At 38.8% G+C, this 25,376-nt stretch overlaps 1 protein-coding gene across 1 annotated transcript in view; it reads right to left on the minus strand.

Annotated features, from left to right (window-relative positions):
* Positions 1-11,023: 11,023 nt before the first annotated feature.
* LOC128656980 (zinc finger protein OZF-like) overlaps positions 11,024-25,376 on the minus strand; it is an 85,184-nt gene continuing 70,831 nt past the window's right edge. Inside the window, exon 7 of the mRNA XM_053711190.1 lies at positions 11,024-12,673. Coding sequence (XP_053567165.1) covers positions 11,742-12,673 — 932 coding nt within the window. The 3' untranslated portion in view covers positions 11,024-11,741. The remainder of the gene's footprint in view (positions 12,674-25,376) is intronic.

Raw genomic sequence — 25,376 nt, forward strand, 5'->3', positions numbered from 1 at the left:
TCCCCAAAGATAGAAACTTTCAAACTCCCTTTCCTTGGAAAGTGGTGAAACTTCACAAAGGCTCCAGGTTACAGCTATGCAACTTCCAGCAAACCAGGGTCAATAGCAGAAATGCAGGAGCTCAGGATATCAGCAGCATGAGGAAATGCAGACTGGAGCTCCACTCTGTATAGAGCTGCTGTGGGGGTGGGGCGTCATCTACAGCTCACAGAAGAGGAGTTTGTTGTGTGCTTTCCAGCAGATGATAGATAACAGTCAGCTCCATGCACTGCTTATGTGAGCTGTAAATTATAATATCTTGTGCCACCCGTCCCGTATCTATAGGGACAACACCAGGATTTTGTCTTTTAGCCCAAAAATGTCTAATCCTAGCAAATGTCCCGGGAGTCGCTAGGGCTGTGTGGCCACTGCTGGGTCTGACTGCTTAGTTCAGGCATATAGTGTAGAAGCCAGGCTAGCAGCTCAGTCTCTGTGAAGAGAGCCACCCAGCAAAAAAATTGTAGCAACTGAAAATAAGCTTAAAGTGAATTTCAAGTCCGAGGCTCTCGATTACAGTATTATAATTATCAATAGAAAAAAGTATAATGTTCATTCATCAAAAATGTTAAAATTATTGCTTTTGTTTCATTTTTTAATTTACATTTATCGTCCGTATTGCCGCAATTGTCGGCCCCACATTGTTCGTCTTTTGATTGACATGTTTTCTAATTTTTCAATCCAATCCCTTCACTTCACCCGGGGCGTCCTGCCCCTTTTTACCTGCGTCATCATACTGTCTCGCGCATGCGTGTAAAAGCAATTGTCCTGCTATTCGTCATGCTCGTGCTACTCTGCTCTGGTATATATAATGTAACTCTGCTCTGGAATGAACTGCGGGACGGACTGAAAATTTGTACGCATGCGCGAAAGAAGATAGAATACGCATGTGCATATCGAATCTGTTCTTGTGCACGAGCATTGAAATTACGTCAGCTTGTTCTTACGATCACTACGTCATTAGAGGAAAATAAGGAAGTAGACCGGGGGAGGAGTAACAGTAAGAAACATTGCTATAATATATATATATATAAATTACGCTAAATTCATATTCTTTTTTTTTTTTAAAAAGTTAGCGACTTTTATATTTGGAGGTTAATGTTTACATGGGTGATGAGCAGTGGTTTAAAATTGAACTTCACTTTAAAGGGACAGTCAATTACAATATTTTTATTGTGAAAGTTTTATATCAATTGTAGAGACCAGGAAGAATATTAAGGAACAAAAAACTGCAATGGCAATTTTTTAAGAGCCATTCAAGGATATTTGTAGAAAAAAAATGAGTTGCTATATACCTGACACCTGTAGTTCTACACGTTAATATTTAAAAGCTTCTGAAGTATTAATAGGATATTTATAGATATTAACCCATTTGGCTTATGAAAAACATAATTTATGTAAGAACTTACCTGATAAATTAATTTCTTTCATATTGGCAAGAGTCCATGAGCTAGTGACGTATGGGATATACAATCCTACCAGGAGGGGCAAAGTTTCCCAAACCTCAAAATGCCTATAAATACACCCCTCACCACACCCACAATTCAGTTTAACGAATAGCCAAGTAGTGGGGTGAAAAAGAAAGGAGTAAAAAGCATCAACAAAGGAATTTGGAAATAATTGTGCTTTATACAAAAAAATCATAACCACCATAAAAAAGGGTGGGTCTCATGGACTCTTGCCAATATGAAATAAATTAATTTATCAGGTAAGTTCTTACATAAATTATGTTTTATTTCATGTAATTGGCAAGAAGTGGAACTCCATGCAAGAGTCACTAGAGAGGGAGGGATAAAACAAAAAACAGCCATTTCGCTGAAAAAAAATAATCCACAACCCAAATATAAGTTTATTCTCATAAATGAAAGGAAAAACTTAAATCAGAAACAGAAGAATCAAACTGAAACAGCTGCCTGAAGAACTTTTCTACCAAAAACTGCTTTCGAAGAAGCAAATACATCAAAATGGTAGAATTTAGTAAATGTATGCAAAGAAGACCAAGTTGCTGATTTGCAAATCTGATCAACTGAAGCTTCATTCTTAAAAGCCCACGAAGTGGAGACTGACCTAGTAGAATGAGCTGTAATTCTCTGAGGCGGGGCCTGACCCGACTCCAAATAAGCGTGATGAGTCAAAAGCTTTAACCACGATGCCAAAGAAACGTCAGAAGCCTTCTGACCTGTCCTGAAACCAGAAAGGATAACAAATAGACTAGAAATCTTCCTGAAATCTTTAGTAGCTTCAACATAATATTTCAGAGCTCTCACCACATCCAAAGAATGTAAGGATCTCTCCAAATAATTCTTAGGATTTGGACACAAGGAAAGGACAACAATTTCTCTATTAATGTTGTTAGAATTCACAACCTTAGATAAGAATTTAAATGAAGTCCACAAAACTGCCTTATCCTGATGAAAAATCAGAAAGGAGATTCACAAGAGAGAGCAAATAAATCAGAAACTCTTCTAGCAGAAGAGATGGCAAAAAGAAACAACACTTTCCAAGAAAGTATTTAAATGTCCAAAGAATGCATAGGCTCAAATGGAGGAGCCTATAAAGCAACTAAATTAAAACTCCAAGAAGGAGAGATTGATTTAATGACAGGCTTGATATGAACCAAAGCCTGAACAAAACAGTGAATATCAGGAAGCTTAGCAATCTTCCTGTGAAATAAAACAGAAAGAGCAGAGAATTGTCCCTTCAAGGAACTTGCAGACAAACCCTTATCCAAACTATCCTGAAGAGACTGTAAAATTCTAGGAATTCTAAAAGAATGTCAAGAGAATTTATGAGAGAAACACCATGAAATGTAAGTCTTCCAAACCCGATAATAAATCTTTCTAGAAACAGATTTACGAGCCTGCAACATAGCATTAATCACAAAGTCAGAGAAACCTCTATGACTAAGCACCAAGCATTCAATTTCCATACCTTCAGATTTAAAGACTTGAAATCCTGATGGAAAAAAATGGACCTTGAAACAAAAGGTCCAGCCTTAATGGAAGTGGCCAAGGTTGGCAACTGGATATTCGAACAAGATCCAGATACCAAAACCTGTGAAGCCATGCTGGAGCCACCAGCAGCACAAACGATTGCTCCATGATGATTTTGAAGAAAAACTAAAGGTGGGAAAAATATAAGCAGGTTGATAACACAAAGGAAGTGTCAATGCATCCACTGCTTCCACCTGAGGATCCCTAGACCTGGACAGGTACCTGGGAAGTTCCTTGTTTAGATGAGAAGCCATCAGATCTATTTCTGAAAACCCCCACATCTGAACAACCTGAGAAAACACATCTGGATGGAGGGACTACTCCCCCGGATGTAAAGTCTGATGGCTGAAATAATCCGCTTCCCAATTGTCTATACCTGGGATATGAACCACAGAAATTAGACAAGAGCTGGAATCCGCCCAAGCAAGTATCCGGGATACTTCTTTTATAGCTTAAGGACTATGAGTCCCATCCTGATGATTGACAAATGCCACAGTTGTGATATTGTCTGTCTGAAAACAAATGAACAATTCTTTCTTCAACAGAGGCCAAATCTGAAGAGCCCTGAAAATCACACAGAGTTTAAAATATTGATTGGAAATCTCGCCTCTTGAGATTTTCAAACCCCTTGTGCTGTCAGAGATCCCCAGACAGCTCCCCAACCTGAAAGACTCGCATCTGTTGAGATAACAGTCCAGGTTGGATAAACAAAAGAGGCCCCTAGAACTATACGATGGTGATTTAACCACCAAGAGAGAAAGTCGAACATTAGGATTTAAGGATATACATTGTGAAATCCTTGAAAAAACCCTGCACCATTGGTTCAGCACACAAAGCTGAAGAGGTCTCACATGAAAACGAGCAAAAGGGGATCGCGTCCGATGCTGCAGTCATGAGACCTAAAACTTCCATGCACATAGCTACTGAAGGGAATGACTGAGACTGAAGGTTCCAACAGGCTGCAACCAATTCAAAACGAGTCATGGACACTGAATCTATCTGGAAACCTAAAAAGGTGACCCTTGTCTGAGGAATCAAATAACATTTTAGTAAATTGATCCTCCAAACATGTTTTCGAAGAAACAACACTAGTTGATTCGTGTAAGATTCTGCAGAATTTGAAGACTGAGCTAATACCAAGAAATTGTCAAAGTAAGGAAACACCGCAATAACAAGAGAGTAGGGCACCAAGAACCTTAGAAAATATTCTTAGAGCTGTCGCTAGGCCAAAAGGAAAAGCAAAAAATTGGTAAAGCTTGTCTAGAAAAGAGAATCTCAGAAACTGAAAAAGAACTGGATGAATCAGAATATGAAGATATGCACCCTGTAAGTCTATGGTAGACATATAATGCTCTTACTGAACAAAAGACATAATAGTCCATATAATCACTGAAACACACCTCAGGAAAGCCTGAGCCTTTACTGGATTTGCTGGAATGCGTGAGAGAAAATATCTTCTCACAGGAGGACTTACTCTGAATCCCATTCGGTACCCCTGAGAAATCTTAATCTACCCCCTACCAGCTGAGCTGGAATGAGGGCCGCACCTACATGTAGACTTAGGGGCTGGCTTTGGTTCCTTAAAAGGCTTGGATTTAATCAAATTTGAAGAAAATTTCCAATTGGAAACAGATTCCTTGGGGGAAGGAATAGGTTTCTGTTCCTTATTTAGTCGAAAGGAACGAAAATGGTTAGAAGCTTTAGATTTACCCTTAAGTCTTCCCCCCCTCAGTAACAGTTGAGATAATCAAATTCAACTGAGAACCAAATAACTAATTAGAGATAGCAATCTGGATTTAGAATTCATGTCAGAATTCCAAGATTTAAGCCACAAAACTCTTCTAGCTAAAGACATAGATTTAACATCAATTTTGATGAAAAAATAACATCACAAATAAACTGAATAGCATGTCGAAGCAAGCGAACAATGCTAGACAAATCATAATCCAATTCTTGTTGTGCTAATTTCCCAACCAAAAAGTTGATGCAGCTGCAACATCAGCCAAAGAAAATGCAGGCCTGAGAAGATGACCTGAATATAAATAGGCTTTCTTTAGATAAGATTCAAGTTCCTATCTAAAGGATCGTAAAAAAGAAGTACTATCTTCCATAGGAATAGTAGTATGCTAAACAAGAGTAGAGATAGCCCCATCAACTTTGGGGATCTTTTCCCAAAACTCCATTGTAACTGCTGGCAAAGGATACAAATCTTTTTTTTTAAAAAAAAAAACCTCTAAAGAAGGACTAAAAGAAGTACCAGGCCTATTCCATTCCTTAGAAATCATATCACAAATAGCATCAGGAACTGGAAAAACCTCTGGAATAACCACAGGAGGTTTATAAACAGAATTTAAAAGCTTACTAGTTTTAATATCAATAGGACTAGTCTCCTCAATATCCAATATAATCAACACTTCTTTAACAAAGAACAAATGTACTCCATTTTAAATAAATAAAGTAGATTTGTCAGTGTCAATATCTGAGGAAGGATCTTCTGAATCAGATAGATCCTCATCAGAGGAAGATAATTCAGTATGTTGTCGGTCATTTGAAATTTCATAACTTTATGAGAAGTTTTAAAATACCTTTTATGTTTATTAGAAGGCGGAATAGCAGACAAAGCCTTCTGAATAGAATCAGCAATAAATTCTTATAAATTTACAGGTATATCTTGTACATTAGATGTTAAAGGAACAACAACAGGCAATGTACTATTACTGATGGACACATTCTCTGCATGTAAAAGTTTATCATGACAATTTATTACAAACCACAGCTGGAGATATAATCTCCACAAGATTACAACAAATGTACTTAGCTTTGGTAGAACGGTTATCAGTCAGCAGGGTTCCAACAGTGATTTCTGAGACAGGATCAAATTGAGACATCTTGCAAATGTAAGAGAAAAAACAACATATAAAGCAAAATTATCAATTTCCTTATATGGCAGTTTCAGGAATGGGAAAAAAATGCAAACAGCATAGCCCTCTGATAGAGAAAAAAGGCAAGAGGCATATAGGAATGGGTTTTAAAATAATGAAAATATTTGGCGCCAAGTATGACGCACAAACAGAAATTTTTTTTGGCGCTAACAACATCCGGAAATGTAATTGAAGACGCAACCTTGTGAAATGACGAATTTGCGTCATCGAACATAACTTCGTGCCAAAAAAATCTTGCGACAAAAATGATGCAATATACTTTGGCATTTCGCGCCCTTGCGAGCCTAATTCTGCCCGCGAATTTAAAATGACAGTCAATTGAAAAAAGACTATACCCCAGGTAATATTTTTTTCCCCCTAAAAAATGCATTTCCCAGATATGAAACTGACAGTCTGCAAAAGGAAATATACTGAAACCTGAATCATGGCAAATATAAGTACAATACATAAAGTGCCAAACCATAGCTGAGAGTGTCTTAAGTAATGAAAACATACTTACCAAAAGACACCCATCCACATTTAGCAGATAGCCAAACCAGTACTGAAACGGTTATCAGTAGAGGTAATGGAATATGAGAGTATATCGTCGATCTGAAAAGGGAGGTAGGAGATGAATCTCTACGACCAATAACAGAGAACCTAAGAAACAGATCTCCCGTGAGGAAAACCATTGCATTCAATAGGTGATACTCCCTTCACATCCCTGACATTCAATGTACTCTGAGAGGAATTGGGCTTCAAAATACTGAGAAGCGCATATCAACATAGAAATCTTAGCACAAACTTACTTCACCACCTCCATAGGAGGCAAAGTTTGTAAAACTGAATTGTGGGTGTGGTGAGGGGTGAATTTATAGGCATTTTGAGGTTTGGGAAACTTTGCCCCTCCTGGTAGGATTGTATATCCCATACGTCACTAGCTCATGGACTCTTGCCAATTACATGAAAGAAAGGACTTCAGCTCACTGACAGACAAGCTTTAGAATTGCCAACAAAACATATGCATATATTTTACTGCTTCTACAGTATAATGTATAGATAATTAACCCCTTAAGGACCACAGCACTTTTCCATTTGGGACCAAGGCTATTTTTACATTTCTGCGGTGTTTGTGTTTAGCTGTAATTTTCCTATTACTCATTTACTGTACCCATATTATGTACACATATTATATACCGTTTTTCTCGCCATTAAATGGACGTTCTAAAGATACCATTATTTTCATCATATCTTATAATTTACTATAAAAAAGTTATAAAATATGATGAAAAAATGGAAAAAAACACACTTTTTCTAACTTTGACCACCAAATTCTGTTACACATCTACAACCACCAAAAAACACCCATGCTAAATAGTTTCTAAATTTTGTCCTGAGTTTATACCCAATGTTTACATATTCTTTGCTTTTTTTGCAAGTTATAGGGCAATAAATACAAGTAGCTCTTTGCTATTTCCAAACCATTTTTTTTTTTCAAAATTAGCAATAGTTTAATTGGAACACTGATATCTGTCAGGAATCACTGAATATCCCTTGACATGTACATAATTTTTTTTTAGTAGACAACCCAAAGTATTGATCTAGGCCCATTTTGGTATATTTTATGCCACAATTTCACTGCCAAATGCGATCACAAACTTTTCCCCAAACTTTAGGTTTCTCACTGAAATTATTTACAAACAGCTTGTGCAATTATGGCACAAATGGTTGTAAATGCTTCTCTGGGATCCCCTTTGTTCAGAAATAGCAAACATATATGGCTTTGGCATTGCTTTTTGGTAATTAGAAGGCCGCTAAATGCCGCTGCTCACCACATTTGTATTATGCCCAGCAGTTAAGGGCTTAATTAGGTAGCTTGTAGGGTTAATTTTAGCTTTAGTGTTGAGATCAGCCTCCCATCATATCATATCACACCCCTGATTCCTCCTTGACCCCCATCAAACAGCTCTCTTCCCTCCCCCACTTCACAATTGTCACCGCCATCTTAAGTATTGGCAGAAAGTCTGCCAGTTTTTTTTTAAAAAAAGCCTTTTTTTAAAATATATATTAATAGTTTCTGCAGTGTAGGTTCCCCCCTAACCCCCCAACCTCCACAATCCCCCAAACAGCTCTCTTAACCTCCCACCTCTTCCTATTTGTGGCCATCTTGGGTACTGGCAGGTTCACGATGCACCTTTTTACTTCAAGTCTGCTTTTCAGCAGATTCCCTTAACGCCAAAGCATCGCTGTTCACACAGCTTATAAGCTTAGCTAGGGTTAGTGCAGTGATTGATAACCATCCATCTGCAACCATAGTGCAGTGATTCATAACCATTCATAACCATCCATCTGTGGGAAAAACAAGGCTTCTGGCCTGTCTAGATTTGTTAATGAACTACACAATGAGTTATTTTCTCTATATTTTGTGTGTAGTGGAGGATTTTAAACTCACCTTTTACCTCCCCCTAATTTTAAATGTTGTTGTATTTTGCCCGAAATCAACTTAACCCAGCAGTGATTCAAACCTCCCGCTAATTTTAAATGTTGTTGTATATATATATATATATATATACACAAATATATGATTACTAGAATATATTTATATATATATATATATATATATATATATATATATATATATATATATATATATATATAATCAGCAACTGAAAGGACAAATTATTTTTATATACACAGAATTTATCAGCATACAAAATATTTTATTCTGCATTGTTTTGCAGTCAACAGACATACTCTTTACACAGCCTCTTATTGCCACAGCTGAATTAGGGCCAGTGATCTATCCCTGTAGCATGTAGCAGGGTGAGCCTGGGGTATGTACTTTCAAAGTACAAATCAATTGGACAAAACATTATGATATCAATTCTTTATATGACAGAGAGTCACAAACCAGATACAGATATGCGCATGCACACGCACGCAACTTGCTCCTTTCGCCTACCTCTCTCTCCCCCTCATTTGCCCAAAACCATACAGCTGTATACTCGTTTCTATGGCAACAGAGCAGAAAAAGGCGGATACCCCGGGGCGTTGCATTACTGGGATATGTAGTTCTAGTTATATCTGAACTTCTTGTTCGGGTGAGCATGAGTGGCAGAATTGCACTACAATTCCCAAAATGCACTAAATTAAGCAGAGATTGGATGCTGGTGAACCTATATATCTCATCCCAGGAACCTTAAATATGTAGTTGGTGCTAAATGTCTCGTCTGATGGCAGCGGAAGCTGCCCGGGCCCTAGCCAAGAGACATGTTAATGCTCATCAGGGTTGTGTGCAGCTTGTGTGACGATAGTGAGACCTGTTTGCGACACAGACCCAGCCTGGATGCATAGTAAATTTATACAGGCAGGAGCCCCTCGTTGCAGTGCGCCTGTAGGCACATGCATGCCTACTGTGCCTAATGGGAAATCCGGTCCTACTTCTGACTAGAATTCTGCAAATAGTAGATGGGTGTACCAGGCTCTCACTAGTTTCTGACAATTTTGAGCTGATGGCCCTGCTGGACATCTTCTGATTGTGAAGGCATGATGTGTCTTTCATCTGGCTCCACTGCGTTTCCTTGGCTAACCACTATGTCTGCTTTCCTTAAATTTGTCTGTTTCTTTGTTCTTTATCAGAAGTTGCTGTGTTTAGTCTTGCCATGGTGTATGACTTTTTACATTAAACTGTCTTCAGCAACCTCACCTTTTTAGCAGAGATTCACTGTTCTTCAATCAGTTTTATTCCTCCTACACAGCTGTTTCTGTTTCACTTTATAATTTTGTTCCAACCTACATATTAAATTGATGATCATAAAAACCTATTTGTTATAACTGTTTAATCGTCTACCTGACGATATGCCTACAAAATCCATGACTGTGCAAGTGTACCTAGAAGAATTAATGCTGTTTTAAAAGCAAAGGGCTAGATTACAAGTGGAGTACTAATTTTTCATGCGCCTGTAAACGGATTAATTCGCCCGTTTACAGGCGCATGATAAATAACCAGCCATTACAAATGGTTGGTTAATGCTACCGCAAGCTCTTGGTAGCAATTAGCACTCAGAAAATTAACCAATGTGCCCCAATTACCCACAAATGTAAGTGTAAGCTTCTATTATTAAAAAGCAACATAGCATTATTAATTATTTTTTATGGGTTAAAGTGAGTGGGTTTTGCTCTTGTGAGCGTAAAGTTTCCATGCAATGCGAACGCAAGGTCGTGTTTGCATTGCGCTTTACTTGTAATACCAGTGCACATTTGTGCTCCTCTCATAATCTAGTCCAAAGTGTGGTCTCTACAAATAGTGATTTAATTTATATTTTTCTTCTGTTCACTGACTTTGCATTTTGCTAATTTGAATTCTTTTACAGTCTTTGTGTTTACTGTCTTAATTAGTTTATTTAATGAATCCACCACCCTTTCTGTAAACTATTAAAATTTGTATTTTTGAAAGCATTCATATTTTACAGAATTTTGGCACACCTGCCTAAAGGTTTTGCACCGCACACTACACATAACTCAGCACTTGTAATAAGAGCAATGTAAGCGCAACCTGAGCTATGTATTGAAAGACTAGGCCGTGTAATATACCAGTGAATTGTAATATCAAATTGTGATGTATTCTTTTTTAGTGCATGGTTGAGATATGGATAGTGCTCTACTTGTAATTATATATATATATATATATATTTATATTCCATAATGGCGGCTCTTATTACTTTATAGAAACGTATGGGAAATGGAAAGCCAACTATTTTCAGAGTTACATTACAGGAAACAAAATAAATAATGAAAGTATATTGTAGCGTATTTAAAGTACATATAATAAAATATTTAATATAACAATCTCAAAGTGTGTAATATTCCTTTCATTTCTTAGCTGCTGAACCATTTCACATCCCAATATTTCGCTATTTTAGAGCTTTTAGATGCTGCTCACATTTAAACACTACTTGAAGTAATTTTTCAGTGAGAAACCCACACAAACTATATATTGCTTTTTTTCCAGCAGATTAAATCTTTACCATTATTTTACGTATATATCATGACGTGAGAAATCTACAACAAAGGTGTGGAAAAATATTTTTATTTTAATAAACAAGGTTGTAAAAAATACAGTGTTCTCTTCTCAATTGTCTAGTCCAAACTTTTGTGGATCTATAATTGTGTAAGGTAACCTTTTTAAAATATACAGAAATAGACATTTTTCTATATAAATTAGCAATTGAAAATCAAAAGTAAAAAAACAGTTGTTTTACTTCAGAAAAATGCAATTCATGCAGCCAGGGGCTATCCAAATCCAGACAAAGCCTTTTGGAGGCCTCTTAAAACTTTTGATGTTAACATAGGGGTTTACCCTGTACACCTATACATACACCTGGTCAATTTAAATTCCAGCTAGGGAAATGTTGTCACCTCAGTGATCACCTGACTATAATGCCCTCAACTGTACCTACATTTCAAATAAAAGTTTATCAACATTTGGGTATATTTATATAACTTTGATCTACATATAGGGGCTTCCTCTCATGAACCTCTACTCAAATAATTGGCAATTTTATATAGGCTAGATGATTACTTGACTATTCAAAACTATATATGGACCCCAGATTCCCCCGGGAATAACAAACACACTGGGCTACTTTTTAACTGTTTGAGGAGTAGAGGGGTCTCAAATAGCTCCAAAGCATGCCCCCTCAGTGGAGGACATGTAGTGACCAGCACTTTAGACATTGTGCGGATGATGACTACTTGTCGCCCTCTGCATTTAAGAAGTTAAGCTCTGATTTTATTGATTTCCTTTAATATGAATTTTCTGATGACTAACAAGGTGCCCTTTTAGGGTAAAAGATTTACCACATTTTGAACATGAAAAAGCTTTCTCTCCTGTATGACTTTTCTGATGAACAATAAGATTTGATTTACGGTTAAAACATTTCCCACATTCAGAACATGAAAATGCTTTCTCTCCTGAATGAATTTTCTGATGATCAGTAAGATATGATTTAAGAATAAAACATTTCCCACATTCAGAACATGAAAATCCCTTTTCCCCTGCATGGATTTTCTGATGTCTAATAAGAGATGATTTCAGAGTAAACCATATCCCACAGTCAGAACATGAAAATTCTTTCTTTCCTGTATGAATTTTCTGATGATCAGTAAGATGTGATTTCTGAGTAAAACATTTACCACAGTCAGAGCATGAAAATGCTTTCTCTCCTGTGTGAATTTTCTGATGACTAATCAGAGTTGATTTCAGAGTAAAGCATTTCCCACAATCAGAACATGAAAATGCTTTCTCTCCTATATGACTTTTCTGATGCCTAATAAGAGTTGATTTCAGAGTAAACCCTTTCCCACAGTCCAAACATGAAAATGCTTTCACCCCTGTATGAATTGTCTGATGCATAATAAGAGTTGATTTCTGAGTAAAACATTTTCCACATACAGAACATGAAAATGCTTTCTCCCCTGTGTGAGTTTTCTGATGTCTACCAAGTTGTGCTTTCTGAGTAAAACATTTCCCACACACAGAACAAGAAAATGGTTTATCACCTGTATGAATTCTCAAATGTTCAATAAGTTTTGAGTTACAGGAAAAACATTTCCCACATTCATAACATATATTTCCCACGTGGCTTCTTTGGTTTTCAAAAAGATTGAAAGTAGTATCAGCACTCTGACCATGACTAGGATTATTGCCATTTGTGAATTCACCTGTTGAAAGAAATAAAATGGTAGTATTGTTATTTACTAATGACATAATTATTTTATTTTGAGAATATATTAACTGTTCTAAATTAGTGTCTAATACAAGGGGACAGCACTAGCTATGGCTCCTACACCTTTTCCCAGCCTCCATGTTTAGACTTAAGGGCAGTTTACTGAACATTAGGAGATATTTTTAAAGACTCTTGGGCATCCCATATTAATAAATTACTGAAAAAGAAATGAATGTGGTTGTATTTTTTTATTTTTATTATTTTTCTTAAATGTATGAAGGGCTTTTAAAATTTGACAGTTTTAGTAATTAAATTATTTTAGTTCCAAAACAACTCTTTATAACTATTATCTGTGTGCACAATGAAAAAAATCAGCTTTATTTTTGTAGAATGTTAGATTCATACCACGTTCTTTACTTCACATCAGATTATGATTTCATGTAAAAAAAAAAAAAGTTATAATGTTTAAAATAACTAGTGAACATAAGCAAATAAATATCTCTGGAATTAATTCTGTTTTTTTAATGTAATAAAAACATATTTAATGCCTTTAAATTTAGTAAACATAACATTTCAATAATAAAGAACTTTAGTGGCACAACTACACTTTATAACTATTGCTTGTGTGCACAAATGTTAGTTTTTGTTTTGGCACTCATATTTACTTTTATTGACTTTGTAAAGCTTGTTTTAATCTTCACTGCAGCATATGCATTTTTAGTGAAGTTAAAGTGATAGCAAATTTGGCCAAAGTGCTCCACATATTTGTAAAGGTCTTATCCTAACTAGCATATCGATATGCTTTTTTTTTTTTTTTTGTTAATCAGCTTTATTGAATTTTTATCAGACATTACAATAATCAAACTGATCATATTTTGCTTTCAACAATAAATAACATGTAACAATAAAGAAAATGAAAACAAAAAGACTAAAGACATAAGTAGACTATTCAAAGTGTAGTCTATTAAAATGAAGCATATATTATATGACATTTATCTTGACCGTGACATACATGGTACACTCCCCTTATGATATTACCCCAATGGCTACTGACCCATGAGCTAAGTGGTTTGAGTCAGAGATGGTGTCCCTCTGTCGTTAAATGTAATTGTAATTTATCTATCCCAGGCATCTTTCATTATCGAATATGTCAAGGTATTTCTGATTTTTAGGTACCCATACTCTTCAAGAGTGAGGATCTTAAAAAACTGTTGTCTCCATTGGGGCACTGTGGGGATAGTTGTTATTTACAAATGGAGCGTTATGAGGGATTTTAAACTGTTGCTAGCTATACATATGAGTTTTCTTTTATGGTTGGGGAGTTTTGTGGGGATCTTATTAAATAACCAGAGAACTGGGTCTGCTGGTAGTGGGACCTCTGTTAATTTAGAGGTTTCCTCCGCTACTGCTTTCCTTGCTATGTTAATTAGAGGACATTGCCACCAAATGTGCGACATATGTCCTATTTCTATTTTGCACCTCCAGCACTTATTGCTAGTAGAATTAAAGAGTTTATGGACTCTGTGCGGTTTGAGGTACCACCTGTGCAGTAATTTTTATATTCGTCTCAATGTGTTTACTCGAGACTGATATCTTTTCTAACCTAACAAAAGTATCATTTAAATCCCTTTGCATTAAAGGGACCCCTAATTCTTCCCTCCATCTCTCTACATAGTATGGGTATTGCCCCGGTAGCGTTTGTTGTAGCATATTATATATTAATGACAAGGAGCCTCATCTAGGGACAGGAGACACGCAAAGGTTTTCAAAATTAGTTAGGCTTCTAAGAAGGTTTAATCTGTCAGGATGTGTTCGTATATATAAAAATGGCATTGTGTGAGAAAAAAAAAACAGTTCGTAAAAATGTCCCATCCCTTCTCTATGAGATCTTTTTGGGATAATAACCTCGATTTGTCTCCCAATTGGTGCATCATTAACATTCTATTAGAGGTTATTACAGCTCTACCCATTGCTCCTAAACCAGGTCTAAAACTATATATGTCTCATTGATGATAGTGTACGGACATTTGTCTGCTAAGATTCCTTTCTGTGGTTGCCAACAATATGCCCCAAGGTGTGTAGTGTCCGTCAAGTCATGTTCCAGTTTAACCCATAACTTATTCTCAAAGTTGGTGAACCAATCCACAATTCTCTGCAGGAAGACAGCCTGTATGTATTTAGTTAAGTCTGGTACTCCAATGCCTCCACTGCTACATGACTTACACATTATGTTTTACTTATTCTAGCAGACTTTCTGTAACAAATTCATTTTATATATATATATTCTACCTAACCACAATGTCTTTCTAGATCTCCATGAGGACATATTGGCTATTATTTTCTTTTGTAAAGGTATAAAATTAGCCTCGAAGCTACGGAGGGGAAACCTGGGGGCATTGGCCTGGATTTCTGCTAAAAACCGCCCAGTAACTATCAAAGGTTACTCTCTGATTGAAGAGGTTTTCAAGAGATGGAACAAACTAATTGGTAAGGAGCCATTTGTCTCCTCCTTTAGTTCTCCGGTCACTCCTATAAAAGAAAATCCGGACCCTGGCTTGGAGTTCGGGCCACGTGCTCACGGATTTTCCTATACACTGGCGGAATCTTCGATCTTTAATATACTACAACAGGACAAAATAAAAACCCAAGCGGAGCTGGTTGATTGGGACCCAGGTCTTTTTTCGTCATGGTATAGAGTAGCACAGATTAGACACTATTTTTCTACCCATAATGAGAGGTCCGCGCTGATGTAAAACATTATTTGAAGTATTATGTACAATGCATCAGAACCCAACCCACCTTGTATCACAATTATACAAGCTCCTATTGACAAGGGGAGGAACCAACCTCCCATCATATGCATGGCAGAAGGATTTGGGACAGGAGATAGAGCTTAAAGACTGGCTCAAGATCTTTGGGAGAGCTAAAAGGGCTTCTGTTGCAATGAGAATCCAGGAGATGCACTATACATTTTTAAGTAGGTGGTATATGACACCCCAAAGGCTTTAAAGAATATACCTGCATGCAAGTGGGGGGTGTTGGAGAGACTGTGGCGGAGAGGGCACTCTTCTTCATATTTGGTGGACCTGCCCTTGTATACGTCCCTTTTGGGAGGAGGTGCTGGGAGAAATGAGCAGGATTCTTCGGGTTATCATCCCTCCTAAACCAACGTATTTGATTTTCCATGAGCTGCCTAAGATTGTTGGGGAAGATAAGTTCCTACTTTTCTTATTGATGTTGAATGGGGAAAAGGGGCTCATTCCAGCACATTGGATAGAACAACAGACATCAAGTGTCATATTCCTGTCTCTTTAAGAACTAAGACCAACCCACTCCTTCACCTCCCTTTAAAGGTGTGTTCAGTACACCTGTGCTTTGCTTGATAATTGAAGTTTGTAGTTCCCACTCTGCTTCAAGCTCTAAAGCTAAAATCTACAGATCCTGCGTTTGTACCTGTTTAAAGAAATCCTTGTTGTCATCTCTCCAGCTTCTAAACCTAAGAAGCATTTCCTGCCGCTTTACACTTCAAGAAAAAGACTTTGACAGCAACTCTTGCAATTCTGTGTTAACTCTGCAGTCTGATTTTCCAGCCAGCTCCGTTACTGAGTGTTTACCTCAACCAGGAAATAACAAAAGCTTCCCTGCTGTGATCCGTTTTGACTCAGTGCCAACTTCGCTCTCTGCAGATCTAAACTCACTCGCAAGTATCATTAATTTTATATACAATTGTCTCAAGTTGTATATATTGCTATCCAAAGTTCTGCTGACATACAAACTGTTAAAGTGCTTACACCTGGTTAGAGCTGGCTCTCCCCTTCTCTCTGTATCACACACTTTGCCTGCTGTAACCTGATACCTCTTGCTATATGGACACTGCAGACTGCAAAGCAGTTTCTCACTTCTAAGCTTAACTAAAAAGAGACTTTGCTATACAAATCTGCTTTTCTCATACAAGTACCAATAAGCTGCTTGTTTGCTGCCTTCTATCTTTAAAGAACACAACTCTTTACAATTGTGTAAAATATACAAAGGCTACATTTCATCTGTTTTATTCACTTTACTTTGATTCTGTAAAGTGTTATAAAAAGAACTTATACTAAGTAAATCAGCTATCTCCCTTGGTAATAACCTTTTGTATAAGCCTGTTTCACTTAAGGTTCTTTGGGAATAGCCACATTATACAAGCTTATAACAAAATTATCAAGCCAATAAAGAAATTTACTAACATATATACATTATAGTTTAAAGCTTGTATATAGGAAAATCATGGATCCTGCCTCAATGGCAATTGAAATAGCTTCCTTAAACCAGAAAGTTGAAATTTTAGCACAAGGTTTGACTGAAGTTAAAAATGAAAACCACACCCTGAAGAGGTTAATGAATGATTTTTTTTCAAGGAAAGAGGCTGATCACCCTGAACCACAGGTTAACCCTCCACGTTTTTTTTCTGGTGAAAGAACATGCTTTCGTGAATTCAGAAATGCATGCATGCTGATGTTTTCCATGAAGCCCAGGACATATTATACTGACAAGATCAAGGTTTGTACTACCATCTCTTATCTAACTGGAGATCCCCGTTCGTGGGCTGATAAGTTTTATGAAACTGATGATCCTATTATGAATTCTATCAGTGAATTTTTTAAGGAGATGGCTGTCTTGTATGAGGATTGCAACACCCAGTTAACAGCAGAAACAAATTTGCGCACCCTGAAGCAAGACAAACGTCCAGTTGAGGACTCTGTGGCAGATTTCCAGCTCTGGGCCACAGATTCGCAGTGGAATACTGTAAGTTTAAAAAAACAATTTCGTTTAGGTCTCTCTGAACACCTTTAGGATGAGATCTCTCGCATTGAACCTCCAGACACCATGGAATCCCTCATAAAGATATGCATAGCAATGGACAGACGATACAGAGAGGAGAGCCGAAAAACAACACCCAGAGACTTACCTCAAAAGGTTTACACCCTCTCATGCTGAAAAGACCCCCACAGCCCCTGTGCCCATGGAAATTGGGGCCATCCGTGGACCATTATCCCAAGAAGAGAAACAGAGAAGGAGGATATCAAACCTCTGTATGTACTGTGGGAATAAAGAACACAGTGTCTCTTCCTGCCCTATTCTGAACAGGCAAAAAAGGGGTAAGATTCTTATAGTTAACCCAAATACTGATAACATTCATGAATCACAATTAACATTCACATTGTCTTTGCAGTGGGACCAGCATCATCTCAAGACTGAGGCGCCGATTGATTCTGGAGCTTATGGAAGCTTCATTGACAAAACCCTTGTATATACTAATAAAATACCTTGTGTGCAAAAGCAAACCCCTATCTATGTGAAGGTTATTGATGGCTCTACTTATTTAAAAGGCCCAATCACACACCATACTGTTCCCTTACTTGTCTCTTGTAACATGGGTCATACAGAATACATTACGTTTGATATCATTCCTAGCTCACTACACCCCTTAATATTGGGTTTTCCTTGGTTAAGAAAACACAACCCTCAAATAGACTGGAGCAGTAACACAGTAACTTTTTCTTCCCCATACTGTTCTGCTACCCGTTTTCCCTGTGTGGAAATCAAAACTCTACACCCTCATATACCATTGCAGTATTCAGACTTTTCAGATGTATTTGACCTTAAGGAAGCTGAAAATCTACCTCCACACAGACCTTATGATTGCCCCATTGATACTAAACCTGGGTCTATCATACCGTTAGGCCAAATTTTTCCACTCTCTCAAAAAGAATTAAAATTTCTCAGAGAGTACCTAGACGATAATCTAAGGAAAGGTTTTATTTCTACCTCAACCTCTCCTGCAGCAGCGGGCATTTTCTTTGTCACAAATAAAGATGGGACCTTACGCCCAATCATTGATTACAGAGCATTAAACTCTATTACGATTAAAAATAGGTATCCACTTCCTTTAATACCTGAATTACTTGAACGGTTAACAGATGCAACTATTTTTACCAAACTAGATTTGAAGGGAGCATACAATTTAATCAGGATAAAAAGCGGTGACGAATGGAAAACAGCATTCAGAACCCGTTATGGTCTCTTTCAATATAATGTATAATGTATACTTAAAGTATACTCACAACAAGTCTAAGGAACATTCACAGACCCACATTTGCAGCTGACACTGCTCTCTGCATCAGCTGACTTAAAGTATACTCACAACAAGTCTAAGGAACATTCACAGACCCACATTTGCAGCTGACACTGCTCTCTGCATCAGGTAGTTACAGGAAGAAAGTCATCTTATTATATTTCACCCCTGTTTTCTAATAATGTGTATGTTGTAATATGTATTTGCTATTATTTGTATTCTGTATTTTAAATGCATACTGGAGCACACTGATGGGCCATTTATCTTGCTTGTTAAATGGTTTTATTTTCCTCAATGGATACCTCTCTTATCGCTTTAATTTGTGATCTTTCTCTGTGTTTTTTTCTTGGTTTTTATTTTCTTTTTGGCCTGTATGACCCCTAGCACTCTCCCTTAACTTTTTTTGCAGACCAATATAACACTAATTTATCTTTCCCCCCAGCTGACTTAAAGTATACTCACAACAAGTCTAAGGAACATTCACAGACCCACATTTGCAGCTGACACTGCTCTCTGCATCAGGTAGTTACAGGAAGAAATTGGCTAAGGTGCAATATTTCTGTGAAAATCTGAACAATAATATATGTAACCCTAGAAAGTTTTGGAAACTCGTAAATAACTTACAAAATCCACCAATCCACTCCCAACCCTCCACTGTCAATGTGGATAACCAAAACCTGCAACTCCCCTTAGAAGTAGCAAATGCCTTTAACAATTATTTTGTAGGATGCTCCACCACCCTGATTGACAAACTAATAAATGGCACACATCCTGAAGCTACAAATGTGGATCAGGCCCCACTAAAACAGCAAAGACCCAATATAGAAAAGTTCAATTTTAGACCTGTACCCTTCAATGTCATTAAGAAACACCTCGATAATCTAAAAATGAAAAACCAGTCAGGACCTGATCAAATCCCAGCAATGCTGTTGAAGCTCAGTGCGCCGGCAATTGCTAAGCCTGTTGCAACCCTAATTAACGAATCCTTGGTGTCTGGATACATACCCAAACTCTGGAAAACTGCAAGAGTAGTGCCTATTCATAAAAGTGGGGAGTTAACCTTGGTTTCTAACTATCGTCCTATATCACTGCTCCCTGTATTGTCAAAAATCCTAGAAAAATGCGTCCATATGCAATTATGCGAGTATTATCAACTTTCTAACTATCTGACCCCTGATCAATCAGGTTTCAGACCAAATCACTCCACTACAACTGCCCTCCTAAAAGTTTGCAACAACATCCAAACTGCCATGGAACAAGGAGACCTAACTGGAGCTATTTTCCTTGATTTTGCAAAGGCTTTTGACACAGTGGACCATGACCTACTACTTCTCAAACTAAAAAAACATAATTTATGCTTACCTGATAAATTCCTTTCTTCTGTTGTGTGATCAGTCCACGGGTCATCATTACTTCTGGGATATAACTCCTCCCCAACAGGAAATGCAAGAGGATTCACCCAGCAGAGCTGCATATAGCTCCTCCCCTCTACGTCACTCCCAGTCATTCGACCAAGAATCAACGAGAAAGGAGAAACCAAGGTTGAAGTGGTGACTGGAGTATAATTTAAAAGATATTTACCTGCCTTAAAACAGGGCGGGCCGTGGACTGATCACACAACAGAAGAAAGGAATTTATCAGGTAAGCATAAATTATGTTTTCTTCTGTTATGTGTGATCAGTCCACGGGTCATCATTACTTCTGGGATACCAATACCAAAGCAAAAGTACACGGATGACGGGAGGGATAGGCAGGCTCATTATACAGAAGGAACCACTGCCTGAAGAACCTTTCTCCCAAAAATAGCCTCCGAAGAGGCAAAAGTGTCAAATTTGTAAAATTTGGAAAAAGTATGAAGCGAAGACCAAGTTGCAGCCTTGCAAATCTGTTCAACAGAGGCCTCATTCTTAAAGGCCCAAGTGGAAGCCACAGCTCTAGTAGAATGAGCTGTAATTCTTTCAGGAGGCTGCTGTCCAGCAGTCTCATAGGCTAAACGAATTATGCTACGAAGCCAGAAGGAGAGAGAGGTAGCCGAAGCCTTATGACCTCTCCTCTGACCAGAATACACGACAAACAGGGAAGACGTTTGTCGAAAATCCTTAGTTGCCTGCAAGTAGAACTTGAGGGCACGAACTACATCCAGATTGTGTAGAAGACGTTCCTTCTTTGAAGAAGGATTTGGACACAAGGATGGAACAACAATCTCTTGATTGATATTCCTGTTAGTGACTACCTTAGGTAAGAACCCAGGTTTAGTACGCAGAACTACCTTGTCTGAGTGAAAAATCAGATAAGGAGAATCACAATGTAAGGCTGATAACTCAGAGACTCTTCGAGCCGAGGAAATAGCCATTAAAAACAGAACTTTCCAAGATAACAATTTTATATCAATGGAATGAAGGGGTTCAAACGGAACACCCTGTAAAACGTTAAGAACTAAGTTTAAACTCCATGGCGGAGCAACAGTTTTAAACACAGGCTTGATCCTAGCTAAAGCCTGACAAAAGGCCTGGACGTCTGGATTTTCTGACAGACGCCTGTGTAACAAGATGGACAGAGCTGAGATCTGTCCCTTTAATGAGCTAGCCGATAAACCCTTTTCTAAACCTTCTTGTAGAAAGGACAATATCCTAGGAATCCTAACCTTACTCCAGGAGTAACCTTTGGATTCGCACCAGTATAGGTATTTACGCCATATCTTATGGTAAATCCTTCTGGTAACAGGCTTCCTAGCCTGTATCAGGGTATCAATAACCGACTCAGAAAAACCACGTTTTGATAAAATCAAGCGTTCAATTTCCAAGCAGTCAGCTTCAGAGAAGTTAGATTTTGATGTTTGAATGGACCCTGTATCAGAAGGTCCTGTCTTAGAGGTAGAGACCAAGGCGGACAGGATGACATGTCCACTAGATCTGCATACCAAGTCCTGCGTGGCCATGCAGGCGCTATTAGAATCACTGATGCTCTCTCCTGTTTGATTTTGGCAATCAATCGAGGAAGCAGCGGGAAGGGTGGAAACACATAAGCCATCCCGAAGTTCCAAGGTGCTGTCAAGGCATCTATCAGAACCGCTCCCGGATCCCTGGATCTGGACCCGTAGCGAGGAAGTTTGGCGTTCTGGCGAGACGCCATGAGATCTATCTCTGGTTTGCCCCAACGTCGAAGTATTTGGGCAAAGACCTCCGGATGAAGTTCCCACTCCCCCGGATGAAAAGTCTGGCGACTCAAGAAATCCGCCTCCCAGTTCTCCACTCCCGGGATGTGGATTGCTGACAGGTGGCAAGAGTGAGACTCTGCCCAGCGAATTATCTTTGATACTTCCATCATTGCTAGGGAGCTTCTTGTCCCTCCTTGATGGTTGATGTAAGCTACAGTCGTGATGTTGTCCGACTGAAACCTGATGAACCCCCGAGTTTTTAACTGGGGCCAAGCCAGAAGGGCATGGAGAACTGCTCTTAATTCCAGAATGTTTATTGGCAGGAGACTTTCCTCCTGATTCCATTGTCCCTGAGCCTTCAGAGAATTCCAGACAGCGCCCCAACCTAGTAGGCTGGCGTCTGTTGTTACAATTGTCCAGTCCGGCCTGCTGAATGGCATCCCCCTGGACAGATGTGGCCGAGAAAGCCACCATAGAAGAGAGTTTCTGGTCTCTTGATCCAGATTCAGAGTAGGGGACAAGTCTGAGTAATCCCCATTCCACTGACTCAGCATGCACAATTGCAGCGGTCTGAGATGTAGACGTGCAAAGGGAACTATGTCCATTGCTGCTACCATTAAGCCGATCACCTCCATGCATTGAGCTACTGACGGGAGTTGAATGGAATGAAGGACACGGCATGCATTTAGAAGCTTTGTTAATCTGTCTTCTGTCAGATAAATCTTCATTTCTACAGAATCTATAAGAGTCCCCAAGAATGGAACTCTTGTGAGAGGAAAAAGAGAACTCTTCTTTTCGTTCACTTTCCATCCATGCGACCTTAGAAATGCCAGAACTAACTCTGTATGAGACTTGGCAGTTTGAAAGCTTGAAGCTTGTATCAGAATGTCGTCTAGGTACGGAGCTACCGAAATTCCTCGCGGTCTTAGTCCCGCCAGAAGGGCACCCAGAACCTTTGTGAAGATTCTTGGAGCCGTAGCCAATCCGAATGGAAGAGCTACAAACTGGTAATGCCTGTCTAAGAAGGCAAACCTTAGATACCGGTAATGATCTTTGTGAATCGGTATGTGAAGGTAAGCATCCTTTAAATCCACTGTGGTCATGTACTGACCCTTTTGGATCATGGGTAAGATTGTCCGAATAGTTTCCATTTTGAACGATGGAACTCTTAGGAATTTGTTTAGGATCTTTAAATCCAAGATTGGCCTGAAAGTTCCCTCTTTTTTGGGAACCACAAACAGGTTTGAGTAAAACCCTTGTCCTTGTTCCGACCGCGGAACCGGATGGATCACTCCCATTAATAACAGATCTTGTACACAGCGTAGAAACGCTTCTTTCTTTATCTGGTTTGTTGACAACCTTGACAGATGAAATCTCCCTCTTGGGGGAGAGAATTTGAAGTCTAGAAGGTATCCCTGAGATATGATCTCTAGCGCCCAGGGATCCTGAACATCTCTTGCCCAGGCCTGGGCGAAGAGAGAGAGTCTGCCCCCCACTAGATCCGGTCCCGGATCGGGGGCCCTCGGTTCATGCTGTCTTTGGGGCAGCAGCAGGTTTCCTGGCCTGCTTGCCCTTGTTCCAGGACTGGTTAGGTTTCCAGCCTTGTCTGTAACGAGCAACAGCTCCTTCCTGTTTTGGTGCAGTGGAAGTTGATGCTGCTCCTGCTTTGAAATTCCGAAAGGGACGAAAATTAGACTGTCTAGCCTTAGCTTTGGCTTTGTCTTGAGGCAGAGCGTGGCCCTTACCTCCTGTAATGTCAGCGATAATTTCTTTCAAACCGGGCCCAAATAAAGTTTGCCCCTTGAAAGGTATATTAAGTAATTTGGACTTAGAAGTTACATCAGCTGACCAGGATTTTAGCCACAGCGCCCTACGTGCCTGAATGGCGAATCCTGAGTTCTTAGCCGTAAGTTTGGTTAAATGTACTACGGCCTCCGAAATGAATGAATTAGCTAGTTTAAGGACTCTAAGCCTGTCCGTAATGTCGTCCAGCGTAGCTGAACTAAGGCTCTCTTCCAGAGACTCAATCCAAAATGCTGCCGCAGCCGTAATCGGCGCGATGCATGCAAGGGGTTGCAATATAAAACCTTGTTGAACAAACATTTTCTTAAGGTAACCCTCTAATTTTTTATCCATTGGATCTGAAAAAGCACAGCTATCCTCCACCGGGATAGTGGTACGCTTAGCTAAAGTAGAAACTGCTCCCTCCACCTTAGGGACCGTTTGCCATAAGTCCCGTGTGGTGGCGTCTATTGGAAACATCTTTCTAAATATTGGAGGGGGTGAGAACGGCACACCGGGTCTATCCCACTCCTTAGTAACAATTTCAGTTAGTCTCTTAGGTATAGGAAAAACGTCAGTACTCGCCGGTACCGCAAAGTATTTATCCAACCTACACAATTTTTCTGGTATTGCAACAGTGTTACAATCATTAAGAGCCGCTAAAACCTCCCCTAGTAATACACGGAGGTTCTCCAATTTAAATTTAAAATTTGAAATATCTGAATCCAATCTGTTTGGATCAGAACCATCACCCACAGAATGAAGCTCTCCGTCCTCATGTTCTGCAAGCTGTGACGCAGTATCAGACATGGCCCTAGTATTATCAGCGCACTCTGTTCTCACCCCAGAGTGATCACGCTTGCCTCTTAGTTCTGGTAATTTAGCCAAAACTTCAGTCATAACAGTAGCCATATCTTGTAATGTTATCTGTAATGGCCGCCCAGATGTACTAGGCGCCATAATATCACGCACCTCCCGGGCGGGAGATGCAGGTACTGACACGTGAGGCGAGTTAGTCGGCATAACTCTCCCCTCGCTGTTTGGTGAAATTTGTTCAATTTGTACAGATTGGCTTTTATTTAAAGTAGCATCAATACAGTTAGTACATAAATTTCTATTGGGCTCCACCTTGGCATTGGAACAAATGACACAGATATCTTCCTCTGAATCAGACATGTTTAACACACTAGCAATAAACTTGCAACTTGGTTACAATCTTATTTAACAAAAACGTACTGTGCCTCAAAGAGCACTAAACGATTAAATGACAGTTGAAATAATGAACTGAAAGACAGTTATAGCATCAATCCTTAAAAACAACACAACTTTTAGCAAAGGTTTGTTCCCATTAGTAAAGTAACAATAATTAAATTTGAAACATAAAAATTACAGAGCAACGTTTTTTTAATCACAGTCAATATATAAGTCTCACAGCTCTGCTGAGAGAATCTACCTCCCTCCAAAGAAGTTTGAAGACCCCTGAGATCTGTTAGAGATGAACCGGATCATGCAGGAAATACAAGAGTAACTGACTGGAATTTTTTGATGCGTAGCAAAGAGCGCCAAAAACGGCCCCTCCCCCTCACACACAGCAGTGAGAGAGAAACGAAACTGTCACAATTAAAACAAGCAACTGCCAAGTGG

This window comes from Bombina bombina, chromosome 4 (assembly GCF_027579735.1).
Source record: "Bombina bombina isolate aBomBom1 chromosome 4, aBomBom1.pri, whole genome shotgun sequence".
NCBI lineage: Eukaryota > Metazoa > Chordata > Amphibia > Anura > Bombinatoridae > Bombina > Bombina bombina.